This window comes from Salvelinus namaycush, chromosome 36, assembly GCF_016432855.1.
Source record: "Salvelinus namaycush isolate Seneca chromosome 36, SaNama_1.0, whole genome shotgun sequence".
NCBI classification, from domain to species: domain Eukaryota; kingdom Metazoa; phylum Chordata; class Actinopteri; order Salmoniformes; family Salmonidae; genus Salvelinus; species Salvelinus namaycush.
In genome coordinates, this window is record NC_052342.1 from 17,842,354 (window position 1) to 17,857,543 (window position 15,190).

General features: G+C 42.2%; 2 protein-coding genes across 2 annotated transcripts in view; one reads left to right on the plus strand and one right to left on the minus strand.

Moving 5' to 3' along the window:
• Positions 1–455: 455 nt before the first annotated feature.
• Positions 456–4,702, plus strand: LOC120030673 (thioredoxin-like). The gene is made up of 5 exons (XM_038976114.1): positions 456–563; positions 1,482–1,586; positions 2,647–2,712; positions 3,969–4,034; positions 4,253–4,702. Exons 1-5 carry the CDS (start codon positions 540–542, stop codon positions 4,316–4,318), a joined length of 327 nt encoding a protein of 108 aa, XP_038832042.1. The 5' UTR covers positions 456–539; the 3' UTR covers positions 4,319–4,702.
• Positions 4,703–6,155: 1,453 nt separating this feature from the next.
• LOC120030287 (sushi, von Willebrand factor type A, EGF and pentraxin domain-containing protein 1-like) overlaps positions 6,156–15,190 on the minus strand; it is a 93,560-nt gene continuing 84,525 nt past the window's right edge. The window contains exons 38-40 of the mRNA XM_038975623.1: positions 13,393–13,488; positions 9,144–9,237; positions 6,156–6,450 (exon numbers count right to left, since the gene is read on the minus strand). Of these exons, the coding sequence (XP_038831551.1) occupies positions 6,420–6,450; positions 9,144–9,237; positions 13,393–13,488 (221 nt within the window). The 3' untranslated portion in view covers positions 6,156–6,419. The remainder of the gene's footprint in view (positions 6,451–9,143; positions 9,238–13,392; positions 13,489–15,190) is intronic.

Here is a 15,190-nt window from a genome sequence, read left to right on the forward strand (position 1 = left end):
AATAAATTACTTTCTCATTGGATTTGAATGTTCAGTGTAATTACTTTCCCAGCTCCAATGCTATTTGACCCTGCTTCTTGACTCATCGGTTCTCTCAACCAATCCCCTGCTGGTTCTGTAGTAAACCAGGAATTTGTCAAGTCACCGTGACTTGTGGAATACACTATTGTACATGTTGCCTACACAATATGCAGCATTCATATAGTCAAACCAATTGTGGTCCCTTTTGATTCATTCCAGAAAATACTATGTTCAAGTATTCGATGTATTTGAATGACCCAGGTCATTTGCAGTCTTGAGAAGTAGCCTAATCTACACATAAAATATGAAAATGTATTATTTGCGTTGCTTGAAGCAGGTGCTACAATGTTTCTATTGTCATCCCCGTCAAGCAGTTGGCTCGTGGATCGCCCACGAGGGGCAGGGCTTATGCGCGGCTTTTATAAACCCGGCGGCGTCACTTCACACACTGAAAGCCGCTTGCTGTCACAGGAGCTTAGTATTGTGTTGTAACAGACCGCCAATAAACCACCATCAACATGATTATCGAAATTGAAGATAAGGTAAGACATGTTTTTACTTCGTGCATAGCTCTTTCGTCCAACTCAGTTTGGGGGTTTTGAAGCGTTTATAACGTTGCGCCTGAACATTCCTAATATGCAACTAACTGGCCAGGCTTATCTGGACTACCTCTAACTTGCTGGCTACCGTCCCGGTTAGTGTTGTATGTAGCTATTTAATGTGTAAATTCCAGATAACCTGGACTTTAATGGGTTGTGTTGCATCATCATGGTTGCAATGTTTTAAATGTGGAGCAGATAGAATCAGTCCCGGGCAGTGATGTGTATAAACCCTGGATTGGCGGTTATGTATTGACCGTTAAGAGGTTTTGAAGCCACTGGTCGGCCATGTTGGCACTCCCCGGTAGGAACTCTCATGTGATTTAATGCAATTCTACAGTATTTAAAGGACAAAATGACAGGTATTTAAGTTGTAGTAGGGACAGTAACATAAGTAATCTGAAAACATACTTTAAGGAATGTATGTTTAGTTCAGATTGTATAATTTGAAAGTATGCATTTAGGTGTGTGTAATAATATAATAAATGTGTCAAACAAATGTAGACATGAATAAATGCATTTCAATAGCTTCCTAAATATGTTTTACAATGTGAGGGAGGGCCAAGCTGGAGGTATGATGGCTGCAACACAGTGCCCCCTGTCAATCATCGTGTGTGTGTGTGTGATAGTCTACCAAAGTCCTGTTCCTGCCTCAAACGGGTTAAGGTTGGCGCTAAACAAGGTCCTATAAACCACTAGCATGTTCATATCAACCAATAAAGTATTATATTCTTATGATGCCAGACATTGTTGATGGCCAATAACATATTCTATGTTTGTCATTCTCATTGTGGATGGACAATGTGTTCTGTAGGCTCTTCCTCACAGTTTATTAATAAAGTATTCTCTACTGTTCTTTAGGATACCTTCTTCAGTGCCCTGAAGGAAGCAGGAGACAAGCTGGTGGTAGTAGACTTCACAGCCTCCTGGTGCGGCCCCTGCAAGAACATTGCGCCCTTCTTCAAAGTGAGTGGTCCAACTCTCAACTTTTCTAGCTTAGCTGTACCATTACTCACGCGGGGAGGTTCTTCTGATTCGTTTCTGATCTTGTTCTAGGGCCCGTATTTATGAGCTAGGATCAGTTCTCCATTTTTAGATCATAATCAATATGATTACAAGGACAGGGTGGATCTGTTACTAGATCAGCTCTCCCACTGAGATGCTTTATGAATACAGGCCCAGTTGTGCCTAGTCTAGTTAAGATGCACCCTGCTAGCTGTAGCTGTCAGATGGTCTCCTGTGAGAGGCCTCATGCCAAGTAGGGGGAGTCTGAAGGGGTTGGTTGGTCTGAGCCAGAGATATTATGGAAGAAAAAAAACAGTGTATAAACCCTATTCCCTACATAGTATAGGACTCTGGTCAAAAGTAGTGCCGTATATAGGGAATAGGATGCCATTTAGGATGTAGCCTGTGTTGTGGTGGCCATGTCGTCTTGGCAACCGTCGAGGAAGCCTCCTAGGACTTGGGACATTGCGATTATCAAGTGAAGAGCCCTTAATATAGACTGTAAACAAAATGCTAATGAACAATTCTGAGATGATCAGTCATAAGCCCACTGAGGCAGAGCAGGGTTGTTAAGTAGGGCCTTGCCGTAAACTATTTAAAACGAAAAACTGGGTCAGTACTCGCATTACGTAGCATTCAAGTGGAGATGTGAATCAACCTATGGTGTGTGTCCTCCATCAATACCCCTTGTATGGTATGTCTCTATCTAGACGGACAGTACTGGGTCAATAATAGACAGGTGGATACATGAGCTGCTGTGTCTGACTCATCTGGTTGAGTTAATGGTTACAAAATTCCCAAGTTTTCCAGAATCCTCCTGGTGTAGGATTCTGGATTCCCCCCTCCCCTCCGGTTCCGGGAATCTTCGAACCAGGATTTCTGGAAAACCTGGAGATTTTGGGGAAGCTAATAGATTTTTGGAATCCTAGTTTAGCCAGCAGTACACTGCTAGGCCTGTTTTCCCATTGGGGCTGTCTTGCTGACCCTTGACCTTTAACCTGTGCTCTCTGCTCCTCTACAGGGGCTGTCGGAAAAACCAGAGAACAAGAATGTGGTTTTCCTCAAGGTGGACGTGGACGAGGCAGCGGTGAGTCAGTTGTGTGTGTGTGTGTGTGTGTTCCACAAACATTGAACAACTGTTAATTGTTCTTGTTGAAAGTGCTTGGGCATTATGTACTGAACGTTGAAGTGATGAAATGGGACGTTATCAGATTGTCTGTGAATTAGTACAAACAGCCCAGTTGGTGTATTTGAATACAAATAACTCTTTGTAAAGATGGATTTCTTGCCTAACATTGACTAGACCTCATGTATATAGATCTATTGGGAAACACCACGAGGCTATCTCTTGAAGTACAAGACTCGAGAGAATACTTTGGTTAGGAAAGTGGGGTCAGTAGAAGAGCTGGCTGTCTGGCTGGCCGGCAGTTTTCAGGTGAAAGGTTACTATCCAATTGTGTGACTTTGTTGCATTGAGCTGGGGTTGCTGTGGCGACGGGAAGTGGCTTGGCGTTGGGTGTTTTTGTACAGTCCAGACACTGGGTTGAACCCATCAGTCAGTTATTATCTCAGCTGTCTGTGTTGGGTCATATAGTATGCAGTCATGTAGACTACTGTGTGGCCGGGTGTACACAGAGGGGGGGGGGGGGGGGGGGGTTCCAAGACCTGCTCTTCTGCTTTTCCATTGTATATTATTACAGAAGGCTTGAGGCGATTTGCCCAGTCAGGCAGGACAGGTTTGTCCTAAGGCCTTCCTTACTGGGTGATACTCAACCACATCAATGTGCTTTTTATAGAGGGAGCCTGTTTATTTATACTACTACTGTACCTTTTTAGCATGGTTTCTAATAGACATAAATCATACAACAGGGATTTGAGAGGAATGGGAGATACAGTAGAGGAATGCTGAGGCAGAGGGCACGTAGTGAGGACGACTGGCTACTATTCTGAACTGTGAGTGGTGATCTTTCTGGTTCCCAGACCTGATGAAGCATCAAGTGTCTGCTACACAGAGTGGAAGAGAAGTCCAGTGGCTATAAGAGTCAGGCTGGTTCCCAGACCTGCTGAAGCATCAAGTGTCTGCTACACAGAGTGGAAGAGAAGTCCAGTGGCTATAAGAGTCAGGCTGGTTCCCAGACTTGCCCTCTACAAGATCATCAGAAGACTCTGTCACCGTCATCTACCATCCTCTGTCCATCTCTCTCCGCTCAAGCCATGAACTGACCCTCCATCTTCAGAGGATGCAGCGATCAAAGACTTGGCCTCTATTGGTTGATCTGTCATGATATATTGCTTGTTTGGTGTACGTTTTAATCACCCTTCACTCTGCCTCTCCTTCTATAGGATGTGGCCAAACACTGTGACATCAAATGCATGCCGACGTTCCATTTCTACAAGAATGAGAAAAAGGTGGGTATTTTCTTGTAATGAATCTTTTCCTTTTTATGAATAATAATAAAAGGAGTGACACTTAACTGATGGTCGCTTTAGTTGATTTTCCTCTCGGACCACAGACTCTATTATATTTAGTATAACAGTTGGCTGTAGCGCTGTACTAGCCTATGTTCTTGAACATTATTGTAGTACGATGAAAGTGATATTAGAATTCCTTGTGGTGTCGTTCCCAGGTGGATGATTTCTCTGGGTCCAACGAAGCCAAACTGGAGGAGAAGGTCAACACTCTGAGGTCATGAGGAAGAGGCTGACACACACGCACATCTGCACTGACGCTGTACAAACGCCACCACCAACCGTCTTTAGACCAAACTCCCTCTTGAAGGAATAATTCCACTGTAGTCTAATTCCCCCTCGAAGGACAGATTCCACAATATGTACAACAAAACATTCAGTTTTAATTCAAAATTGTTTTAGTTTTCTTAAAATTTTTAAATGTTAATACTAAACCATGCCTCTAAATCCTCCAGTGTATCAGTCGTTCTTATTCAGGTCAGGAGTTTATCTCCATTTTTAAAAAGGACCATAATATTTTAGGTGTTTTTATATATTAGAGCAATGCTGTTGGGATTTTGACTGTTCTGTTGAAGTGAGTGGATTCAATAAATTAAGATGAATGCTGACGTCTGGTATGAGTTCCCTAAATCTTTTTTGGGATGAGTTAATTGGACAAGGGTTGCACTACTCTTCATGGCACATTAGTCAACTGTATATTTAACTTTCTAGACTAGAATTGAGCATCCCATTTGCATGTTGTGTTTTATAGCCTGTTTATCTAGATTTAGTAGGTATGAAAGTATAGCTTAGAAATGTGTAGTCTAAGATTCTATACATTCTAAAGCATCATGTATTGACTAGAAGGCCTCATGTAGTAACTACAGTAAAGGGAGAGTGCTTTAAGGCCTAGATTCAGATCAAGCGATAGCCGACACCCACATAGCTGACGTCTGAGGTGTAACTGCATTGGAGCGTCTTAGTCCTTGTCACGAGGACACACCCATCCCAGTCGTGTTAGACTTTCAGAATGAAAAAGTCTAGGCTATATAGAAATGATGCACATAGTAAATGAAATGAGGATTTATCATCCTAATTGAAGTGTAGATTAGCCTACATCTCACATTCCAGTGTTTAAACTTGTAAACAAGGCTGCATTTGGATTTCACTTAATGTGATGCTGTGCAGCCAATGGCAATGTCCCCATTAGTTATAACGCCAGGAACCTCATGTGGATTTGGCAGCTCTAATGCAGTTCCACCTGCACGCCAAAACAACCTCTATGCAGATCTGATTGACTAGAGCCCTAAGACGCAATCTAAAGCAACAATGACTCTCACTCTCTAGGGGAGAGGGGATGAACAAGGCAATTATAAGTTGGGGTTGATTAGGTGACAACAATGGTATATGAGCCAGACTGGGAATTTAGCCAAGACACCGGGGTTAACACCCCTACTCTTATAATAAGTGCCATGGGATCTTTAGTGACCACAGAGTCCGGACACCATTTTAACATCCCATCCAAAAGACAGCACCCTACACAGGGCAATGTCCCCAATCACTGTGATATGTTTTTAGACCAGAGGAAAGGGTGCCTCCTTCTGGCCCTCCAACACCACCTGGTCTCCCATCCAGGGACCAACCATGACCAACCCTGCTTAGATTCAAAAGCAAGCCAGCAGTGGGTTGCAGGGTGGTATGCTGCTCGCACACTGATTCTAGAAGGATCATTAGGGAACTATAGTAAAGGCATGGAGAGACCCACTGCCGGCACCAGACATGCCTTAGCGTTTTTTATTTCACCTTTATTTAACTAGGCAGGTCAGTTAAGAACACATTCTTGTTTTCAATGACGGCCTAGGAACAGTGGGTTAACTGCCTTGTTCAGGGGCAGATGAGATACTAGTGGCGTTCCAGCCCAACTACATTGCAGACGCCTGCCAGATCTTGCAAACACTTAGGTGTTTAACACATCAGCTAATCATACGATATAGCAATCTGATGCCATTCACTTGCTCACATAGGCTTGGCTCTGAAATACATTGAGAAATATACAGTTGGAGTGAATGGAACCGATTCAGTTGTATTTTATGCTTTAATAAAAACGTGAGAATAGTTTACACATATACATTGGACAATCACATCGTTTTTACACATCATACCAGTATAGCAGCATATTTAATACTGTTCATTTTCTATATGAAAAAATACAGCTTTATTTTACAAAATGTATCTGTTTTGTTTCCCTGGGAGGGGTGGGGGACAGAATTCATGGTTTACAATTATGAAATAATTACACAAAATTCCCTTCATGGAGAGCAAAATCTTCTTTCACGTTGAATGGACTTAAATATTAAAATATCCTGTTTTCCTTTTCCTGTAAAGTTGAGAGAAAATGAAAAAGACTATTAGACTAAATCATTTGTCATTTTCAAAACCTTTTATTTCTGGCTTGATATTTTAAATGTAGAAAACATTGCCATTAGTCCCGTAGTTATAAACTACTCGGTGCCTGTTTTGATCTGACAGTTGGGGTTTGTGAAAGCCCAGTTGGCTGTTTTCCCAGTGAGCATCACAATGGATGGATAGTGGCATCACAATGGATGGATAGTGGCATCACAATGGATGGATAGTGGCATCACAATGGATGGATAGTGGCATCACAATGGATGGATAGTGGCATCACAATGGATGGATAGCCCTGCTCATAGCAGGCTCATAGCCAAATGGTTTTCTGCAGAGTCCAATCAGAAGTGAGAGAGAGGTTTTCTCATTCAGTTATATCTGTCAGCCTTGAGTTTTGCAGTACATTGGAATTAGAGTTTTTACCTGGAAAAACATTTCCTGACACTATATTTAGCTAGATGTTCAGTCAGATTAGGAGAGCTTTCTCTGTTAGAGTGGTGCAGTCAGCCAGATACTGTACATCGTCCCATTCAATCACATACAGAGCATTCGGAAAGTATTCAGACCCTTTCACTTTTTCCACATTTTGTTACGTTACAGCCTTGTTCTAAAATGGATTAAATTGTTATTTCCCCTCATCAATCTACACACAATACCCTATAATGACAAAGTAACAAACAGTTTTTTACACATTTTTGCACATGTATATATATATATATAAAAATATATGACGCTACAAGCTTGGCACACCTGTATTTGGGGAGTTTCTCCCATTCTTCTCTGCAGATCCTCTCAAGCTCTGTCAGGTTGGTTGGGGAGCGTTGCTGCACAGCTATCTCTAGATATGTTCGATCGGGTTCAAGTCCGGGCTCTGGCTGAGCCAGTCAAGGACATTCAGAGACTTGTCCCGAAGCCACTCCTGCATTGTCTTGCCTGTGTGCTTAGGGTCATTGTCCTGTTGGAATGTTAACCGTCGCTCATGTCTAAGGTCATGAGCGCTCTGGAGCAGGTTTTCATAAATGATCTCCCTGTACTCTGCTCCGTTTATCTTTCCCTTGATCCTGACTTGTCTCCCAGTCCCTGCCACTGAAAAACATCCCCACAGCATGATGCTGCCACCACCATGCTTCACCGAAGGGATGGTGCCAGGTTTCCTCCAGAAGTGACGCTTGGCATTCAGGCCAAAGAGTTCAATCTTGGTTTCATCAGACCAGAGAATGTTGTTTCTCATGGTCTGAGATTCTTTAGGTGCCTTTTGGCAAACTCCAAGCGGGCTGTCATGTGCCTTTTACTGAGGAGTGGTTTCCGTGTGCCCACTCTACCATAAATGCCTGTGTCAGGGTTGTGTGCGGAGAATATTTGGAGTCAAACGCAGGACACAGGTGTTGAGCGAAACCACAGTGTTTTACTCAAAATAAATGCACAATTCCACAAATGGAACATAAACAGATACGAACACGTATCAAATACAACACCTAACGCACAAACAATCACGGACAAACAGAAATGAAAGCCAGAGGGTTAAATAGGGAACATGATGGGGGAATTGAAACCAGGTGTGTATAATACAGACAAAACAAAACGAAACTGAAAAATGGATCGATGGTGACTAGAAAGCCGGTGACGTCGACCGCCGAACACCACCCGAACAAGGAGAAGGGCCGACTTCGGCGGAAGTCGTGACAGCCTGATTGGTGGAGTGCTGCAGAGATGGTTGTCCTTCTGGAAGGTTCTCCCATCTGCACAGAGGAACTCTGGAGCTCTGTCAGAGTGACCATTGGTACTTGGTCATCTCCCTGATCTAGGCCCTTCTCCACCAGTTGCTCAATTTGGCCGGGCGGCCAGCTTCAGGAAGAGTCTTGGTGATTCCAAACTTCTTCCAATTAAGAATGATGGAGGCCACTGTGTTCTTGGGAACCTTCAATGCTGCAGAAATGTTTTGTTACCCTTCCCTATGTCGGTGCCTCGACACAATTTTGTCTCGGAGCTCTACCGACAATTCCTTCGACCTCATGACTTGGTTTTTGCTCTGACATGCACTGTCAACTGTGGGACCTTACTGTATATAGACAGGTGTGTGCCTTTCCAAATCATGTCCAATCAATTGAATTTACGACAGGTGGACTCCAATCAACTTGTAGAAACATCTCAAGGATGATCAATGCAAACAGGATGCACCTGAGCTCAGTTTCGAGTCTCATAGCAAAGGGTCTGAATACTTGTGTAAATAAGGTTTTTCTGTTTTTTATTTGTATGAAATTTGCTAAAAAATCTTCAAACCTGTTTCCGCTTCATCATTATAGGTTATTGTCATTATAGGTTATTAATGAGGATTTTTATTTTATTTAATCCATTTTAGAATAAGGCTGTAAAGTAACAAAATGTGAAAAAATGGAAGAGGTCTGAATACTTTCAGAATGCACTGTATGTGCCCAGTTAGTACTGAACCTCTCTGTCCAGCCATACCTTGGCCCAACTCCAACAGACAGAGAGGGAGAGCTGAGCTGAGACACAGACCTGGGTTCAAATACTACATGAAACCTTACAAATACTTTGAGTGTCTGCTCTAGCCTGCCAATAGTGCCATGGGCGGGTTTGCAGTTTTGGGACTATTCTATTGATTGATTATGCCAGGCATTGGGGGGGGGGGGGGGGGGTTGTCACCTAGAGCAGTCGTGCCCGCTCCACCCTGGACTGCAATGACACCTGTTAGGCCTGATGCACCTCCCACCGTTCAGACAGGACGACGAGCACACCGCTGTGAAAACACACACAGTCAATACAACCGTAAACCATTCAACATATATATACATATATACACACACACACAGTCAATACAACCGTAAACTATTCAACATATATATACATATATACACACACACACAGTCAATACAACCGTAAACTCTTCAACATATATATACATATATACACACACACACAGTCAATACAACCGTAAACTCTTCAACATATATATACATATATACACACACACAGTCAATACAACCGTAAACTATTCAACATATATATACACATTGTCATGACGTTGGCCTGTGGGTAAGGTTTATAACCCCCCCATAAATACCTTTCTCCCTTCCCTCTCTCTCTGACTCTACGGAAGGACACTTTAATAGCCTTTGTTAAACATAGAGAGTCTGGGAACATCAAACAAGTGGGGGAAAGGAACCATATTTCGGTAATAGAACCAGTTGAAAATATGCGTTGGTACTTAATAAATATGTCAGTTCGGTTGTCATCTGAGACATTATGACTGATGACAGGACGACATAAACTGTATCTGGGAAAGTCTACACATTATAGTTATCAGATTCACATGGAATTGTTGTACAATTCAAATGTTTAAATATAAAATTATTTGTGAAAAGATTAAATGTAATTTTAGCTTCCAAATGAGAGATTTGGGTTTTCATAAGGTTAGGGCTCTGCTCAATCAGTGGCCCGCCCCTGTGAAGAGACATGGGTTATAAACTATGAAACACACCCATCTCTCCCTTCACTATATAAGCCCTTGACGAAAATGTAACCTTCTGTTCCGAGGACGATAGGACGACGGTCCATACGTTGAAAAGGACTAACATGTCAACTACAGAACTAAGCCAACCTCAGTGTGAGTTTGGTTGCAAATGGTATGAACTTTGAACTCTTATTCACTACAGAAGTGATACCTCCTAGTCGTTGAGTTAGCAGTTAGCGTGTAAACATGGGCTAGGAGAGGACAGACAGAGTATCTCGTCTACCTCCCAACGACGACACTACAACATATCCCGTTCACCACCAGAGACACTCTTCAAAGGACTCTGTTGGGCAACACGGCCTCCCATCTACCACCAACCTATTGAAGCGCAGCTCAGAGTAAATATTTATTGCATTTTCCTTTTCCAAATGGGCGGTAATTTAGAATGCATAGGATACTGTATTTACGATAGCACAGCTTCTGCCTTTGTTCCTCAGTCTTCCCGCTCTTTCACTCAAACCCAACCCCCTTTCCTTTGTGTAACCAGCTGTCATATCTGCTCCGTCCGCTAGGGACGTTTTCCTTTATGACGTAATTTGTAATCAATGTATGGTTCATTCTGTGTACATGTAATTCTGTGTGATTAGTTAGGTATTAGTAAATAAATAATTAAACCCAATTTTGTATTGCTGATTCAACTTGTTAGCCAGGGTTCGTGAAGATAACCAAGAATTTACAACTTTCAGATGAGACTGAAATAAGGTGACGATTAATATTGACTGCTATTGTAAAATATGTAAAATATTACTAGGTCTTTAAGAGTTTATTCGGAAGATAACAGCTCTATAAATATTATTTCGTGGTGCTCCGACTTTCTAGTTAATTACATTTACATGATTAGCTCAATCAGGTAATGTTAATTACAGAGAAAGGATTTTATAGAATAGCATGTCAAATCACTTAATCCGGCATAGCCAAAGACACGACAACATATACACACACACAGTCAATACAACCGTAAACTATTCAACATATACAGTATATACATATATACACACACACACAGTCAATACAACCGTAAACCATTCAACATATATATATACATATATACACACACACACAGTCAATACAATCGTAAACTATTCAACATATATATACATATATACTCACACACACAGTCAATACTACCGTAAACCATTCAACATATATATACAGTACTGTACATATATACACACACACACAGGCAATACAGCCGTAAACCATTCAACATATATACTGTATATACATATACACACACACAGTCAATACAACCATAAACCATTCAACATATATATATACACACACACCACACACACACACTCAGGTCTATCGGCTTTGCACCTGACCAAGAACTATCCTAAGTCTGAGGCAGTTATTGCCTTTGACCAGGAGAGCAACTTCGGTTTTAGAATTATATTTTTACTCCAGACAGCCTACCCGACCACTCGGAGGCGTCTGCATGGTCCAAAAGCACACTGTTGCCTCGTTTTGTATCACTTTCCAATTATAAAACTGGGGGGGGAGAAAAATGCAATTTCAGAATGTGAAAGTTGCGCCCCTGCCTTTGACTAAATGAGTAACAGGGAGAAGGTGTGGACACACACCCACACTTTCAGTAAGGGTCAGAATCTCATCTACACGACTTCCTCATAATAACAGATGTTTCCTGGTAGAACCCTTGGTTACTCAGGCGAACTGGCAATGCGGTCTTCCCTCTGGGGAGAATAACTTGGTAACACCCTTTTTCTAGGGAAACACTATCAAAACGGTGTTTTCCACATCAATATTCTCCTGAACTGCATACAAACATTTATTTCAAACATAAAGAGGACATGATTGAACAGAAAAGGAGAAGAAAGGTATTAGTGGCTTTGTTTCAGTATTTACTGCGTCAACAAATGATGTCATCATGTCTGAGAGAACCAAAGCACACTGGCATACTGTACAGTAGACATTATGTTGTCGCCACTCACTGACGAGGCCCTTCTAACTGCCCTTCGGGGATTAATAAAGTTGTATGGAATTGAATTGAACAGTATGCCTAACAATCCAAGAGGTTGTCTGTCTATAGGAAAGGATCATGTTTCAGTCCATGCTTCTACGATGGTAGTAATGGTTGCTTTGGACTCTGTTTAAGAGCAATGCCTGTCACTGCAAGCGCTCGGTTGTCACAGACGTGCATTACTACGGCAACAGTAGCCTACAGTATGACGCACGCTGACACAGAATGGATGGATAAGTACCTCGGATCATTCATTCTCTCCCTGATGTCACTTAAAATTCCCCCTTCATTCCTGTCCATATGTGACTCGATTCAGGAAACTAGGCAGACGTCACAAGTCACGACTTCACAGGAGAGCCATTTGAACGTCATTTTTTTTATCAAAATGCGTTTTTTGGCATAAATGCCTTCTCGAACATATGAACTTTCATGTGATTTAATAACAAACGTTTATGCCATCTGTAAATACGAATAAAGTTGTTAAATTATGAGCCTAGTTGGTTTAGCCAAAGAGAAAGACAAGAACCTTCCCACTAGCCATGATGGGCTGAGATAATGAGTGGGCTGGACAGATTGTCCTGCGGTGTAGCATCTCGGGTCTATAAAATGAGCTGCTCGTTATGCGTAGATAATCCTTTCTACTGCAGTTTTTCTCTGAAATATAAAGTTAGCATGGAGAACTGCAAATATGTTGCTACTGCTCTCAATAACATTGTTGCCGTGAATTTATCAGGTGCTATTGACAAAGGTCAGTGGGAGTAACGGGTTGCAATGTCTTGGTTTTACAGCTTCGATGCTCTGGAGTCTGACAAATCATTACCAGCCTAGAACACAATACTGCATTTATACTAAGCACCTACAAGGTCTCCATTCTAACTATGAGGTGTGGGGGAAAAAACTCCTATTACTTCTTTTATGAAAAAGTGTTTAAGAAAATTCAAAGTTATCTGGTAAATGAAGTAGTTTTGAGACAGCTCAAAGTAAGATAACTTCCTAAAATATCTGCAGCTTCTTTTTCAAAATCCTATTTCAAAAGCTTCGTTTAATGATTTTTGCTTCACTGCTTTTATCAGTGACAACCTGGTGACGTCCCTATCTCCCATCTCCCTAGAGGCCACAAGATAATAGTTTCCTTACAAAAGTCCTATTAAATATTCCACACAAGCTAAGGCCCCTACTGTATGCTTATATTGTAGTCACAAAGTGGACACACTCTCAAGAGGTAATAAATTAGGGACACACCTGTGTCTCACATCAATGAGCCCCCCCCTCACACTCACTGAACCACACACACACACTCACCACTGTGAAACAAACACAAACGCACACACGCACTCCTCACCGACAAAATAAGACAACACATACACACCCACCGCTGTGACACACTCTCACATACTTACCACTGTGACAGCGCGTCCCTGTCCAGCCCGTGGGACACTCGCACTGGTAGGGTGCCGCGCACCGCCCGCCATTCAGACACGGCAGGATGCAGATAGCTGTGATTTGATTGGAGGAGAGACACAAACATAAACTGGAAGCCATCACCACATGATGAGTCATCAACAATTATGTGTTTCACCGCACTGACTAAACCTCTGGGGTCATTCAACACAGGCAAGCTGTGTGTGTTGTGGGTAGGAAGCGGTGGTCAAACAGCAGCTTTCTCTCTGGCCACGCCCAACATGGCACCCTAATTCTCTATATTGTGTACTACTCTGCTGTGTACAGTACATTCTGAAAGAATTCAGACCTCTTCCCTTTTCCCACATTTTGTTACTTTACAGCCTCATTCTAAAATGGATTCAATAAACAACTTTCCTCATCAATCTACACACAATACCCCATTATGACATGGCGAAAACAGGTTTGGTATACATTTTTGCAAATGTATAAAAAAGAAATAGCTTATTTATATAACTATTCAGACCCTTTGCTATGAGACTCGAAATTGAGTTCAGGTGCATCTTTGATCATCCTTGAGATGTTTTTATAACTTGATTGATTTGGAAAGGCACACACCTGTCTATATAAGGTCCCACAGTTGACAGTGCATGTCAGAGCAAAAACCAAGCCATGAGGTCGAAATAATTGTCCGTAGAGCTCCGAGACAGGATTGTGTCGATACCAGAAAGATACCAAAAAATGTCAGCAGCATTGAAGGTCCTCAAGAACACAGTGGCCTCCATCGTTCTTACATGGAAGAAGTTTGGAACCACCAAGACTCTTCTTAGAGCTGGCCACCCGGCCAAACTGATCAATTGGGGGAGAAGGGCTTTGGTCAGGGAGGTGACCAAGAACCTGATTGCCACTCTGATAGAGCTCCAGAGTTCCTATGTGGAGATGGGAGAACCTTCCAGAAGGACAACCATCTCTGCAGCACTCCACCAATCAGGCATTATGGTAGAGTGGCCAGATGGAAGCCACTCCTCAGTGAAAGGCACATGACAGCCCGCTTGGAGTTTGCCAAAGGACTGTCAGACCACAAGAAACAAGATTCTCTGGTCTGATGAAACAAAGGCAGCATCATGCAGTGGGGATGTTATTCAGTGGCAGGGACTGGGAGACTAGATAGGATCGAGGGAAAGATGAACAGAGCAAAGTACAGAGAGATGAAAACCTGCTCCAGAGCGCTCAAATAGCTGTGCAGCGACGCTCCCCATCCAACCTGGCAGAGCTTGAGAGAATCTGCATAGAAGAATGGGAAAAACTCTCCAAATACAGGTGTGCCAAGCTTGTGGCGTCATACCCAAGAAGACTCGAGGCTGTAATTGCTGCCAAATGTGCTTCAACAAAGTACTGAGTAAAGGGTCTGAATACTTATGTACATGTGATGTTGAAGTTTTTTTAATTCAAAAAATGTATACATTTGCAAAAAATTTAAAAAAAGGTTGTTTTCTTTGGCATTATGGGATATTATTTGTAGATTGATGAGAATGTTTATTTAAATCCCTTTTAGAATATCGCTGTAATACTTTCCGAATGCACTGTATATATAGTGCAATACTTTTCACCACAGGCCAATCAAGTAGTGCTCTCTCTACTGTGTGAATAGGGTTTCAGACTCAACCTCTCTAATGTGTGAATAGGGTTTCAGGCTCATCCTCTCTCTACTGTGTGAATAGGGTTTCAGACTCAACCTCTCTAATGTGTGAATAGGGTTTCAGACTCAACCACTTCCTACTGTGTGAATAGGGTTTC

Excerpts from the sequence above, each read along its gene's own strand:
- LOC120030673 (XM_038976114.1), top strand. The coding sequence starts at position 540 with ATGATTATCGAAATTGAAGATAAG. Across the intron at positions 564-1,481 it reads TTATCGAAATTGAAGATAAG|GATACCTTCTTCAGTGCCCT; the intron begins GTAAGACATGTT and ends ACTGTTCTTTAG. Across the intron at positions 4,035-4,252 it reads TCTACAAGAATGAGAAAAAG|GTGGATGATTTCTCTGGGTC; the intron begins GTGGGTATTTTC and ends TGTCGTTCCCAG.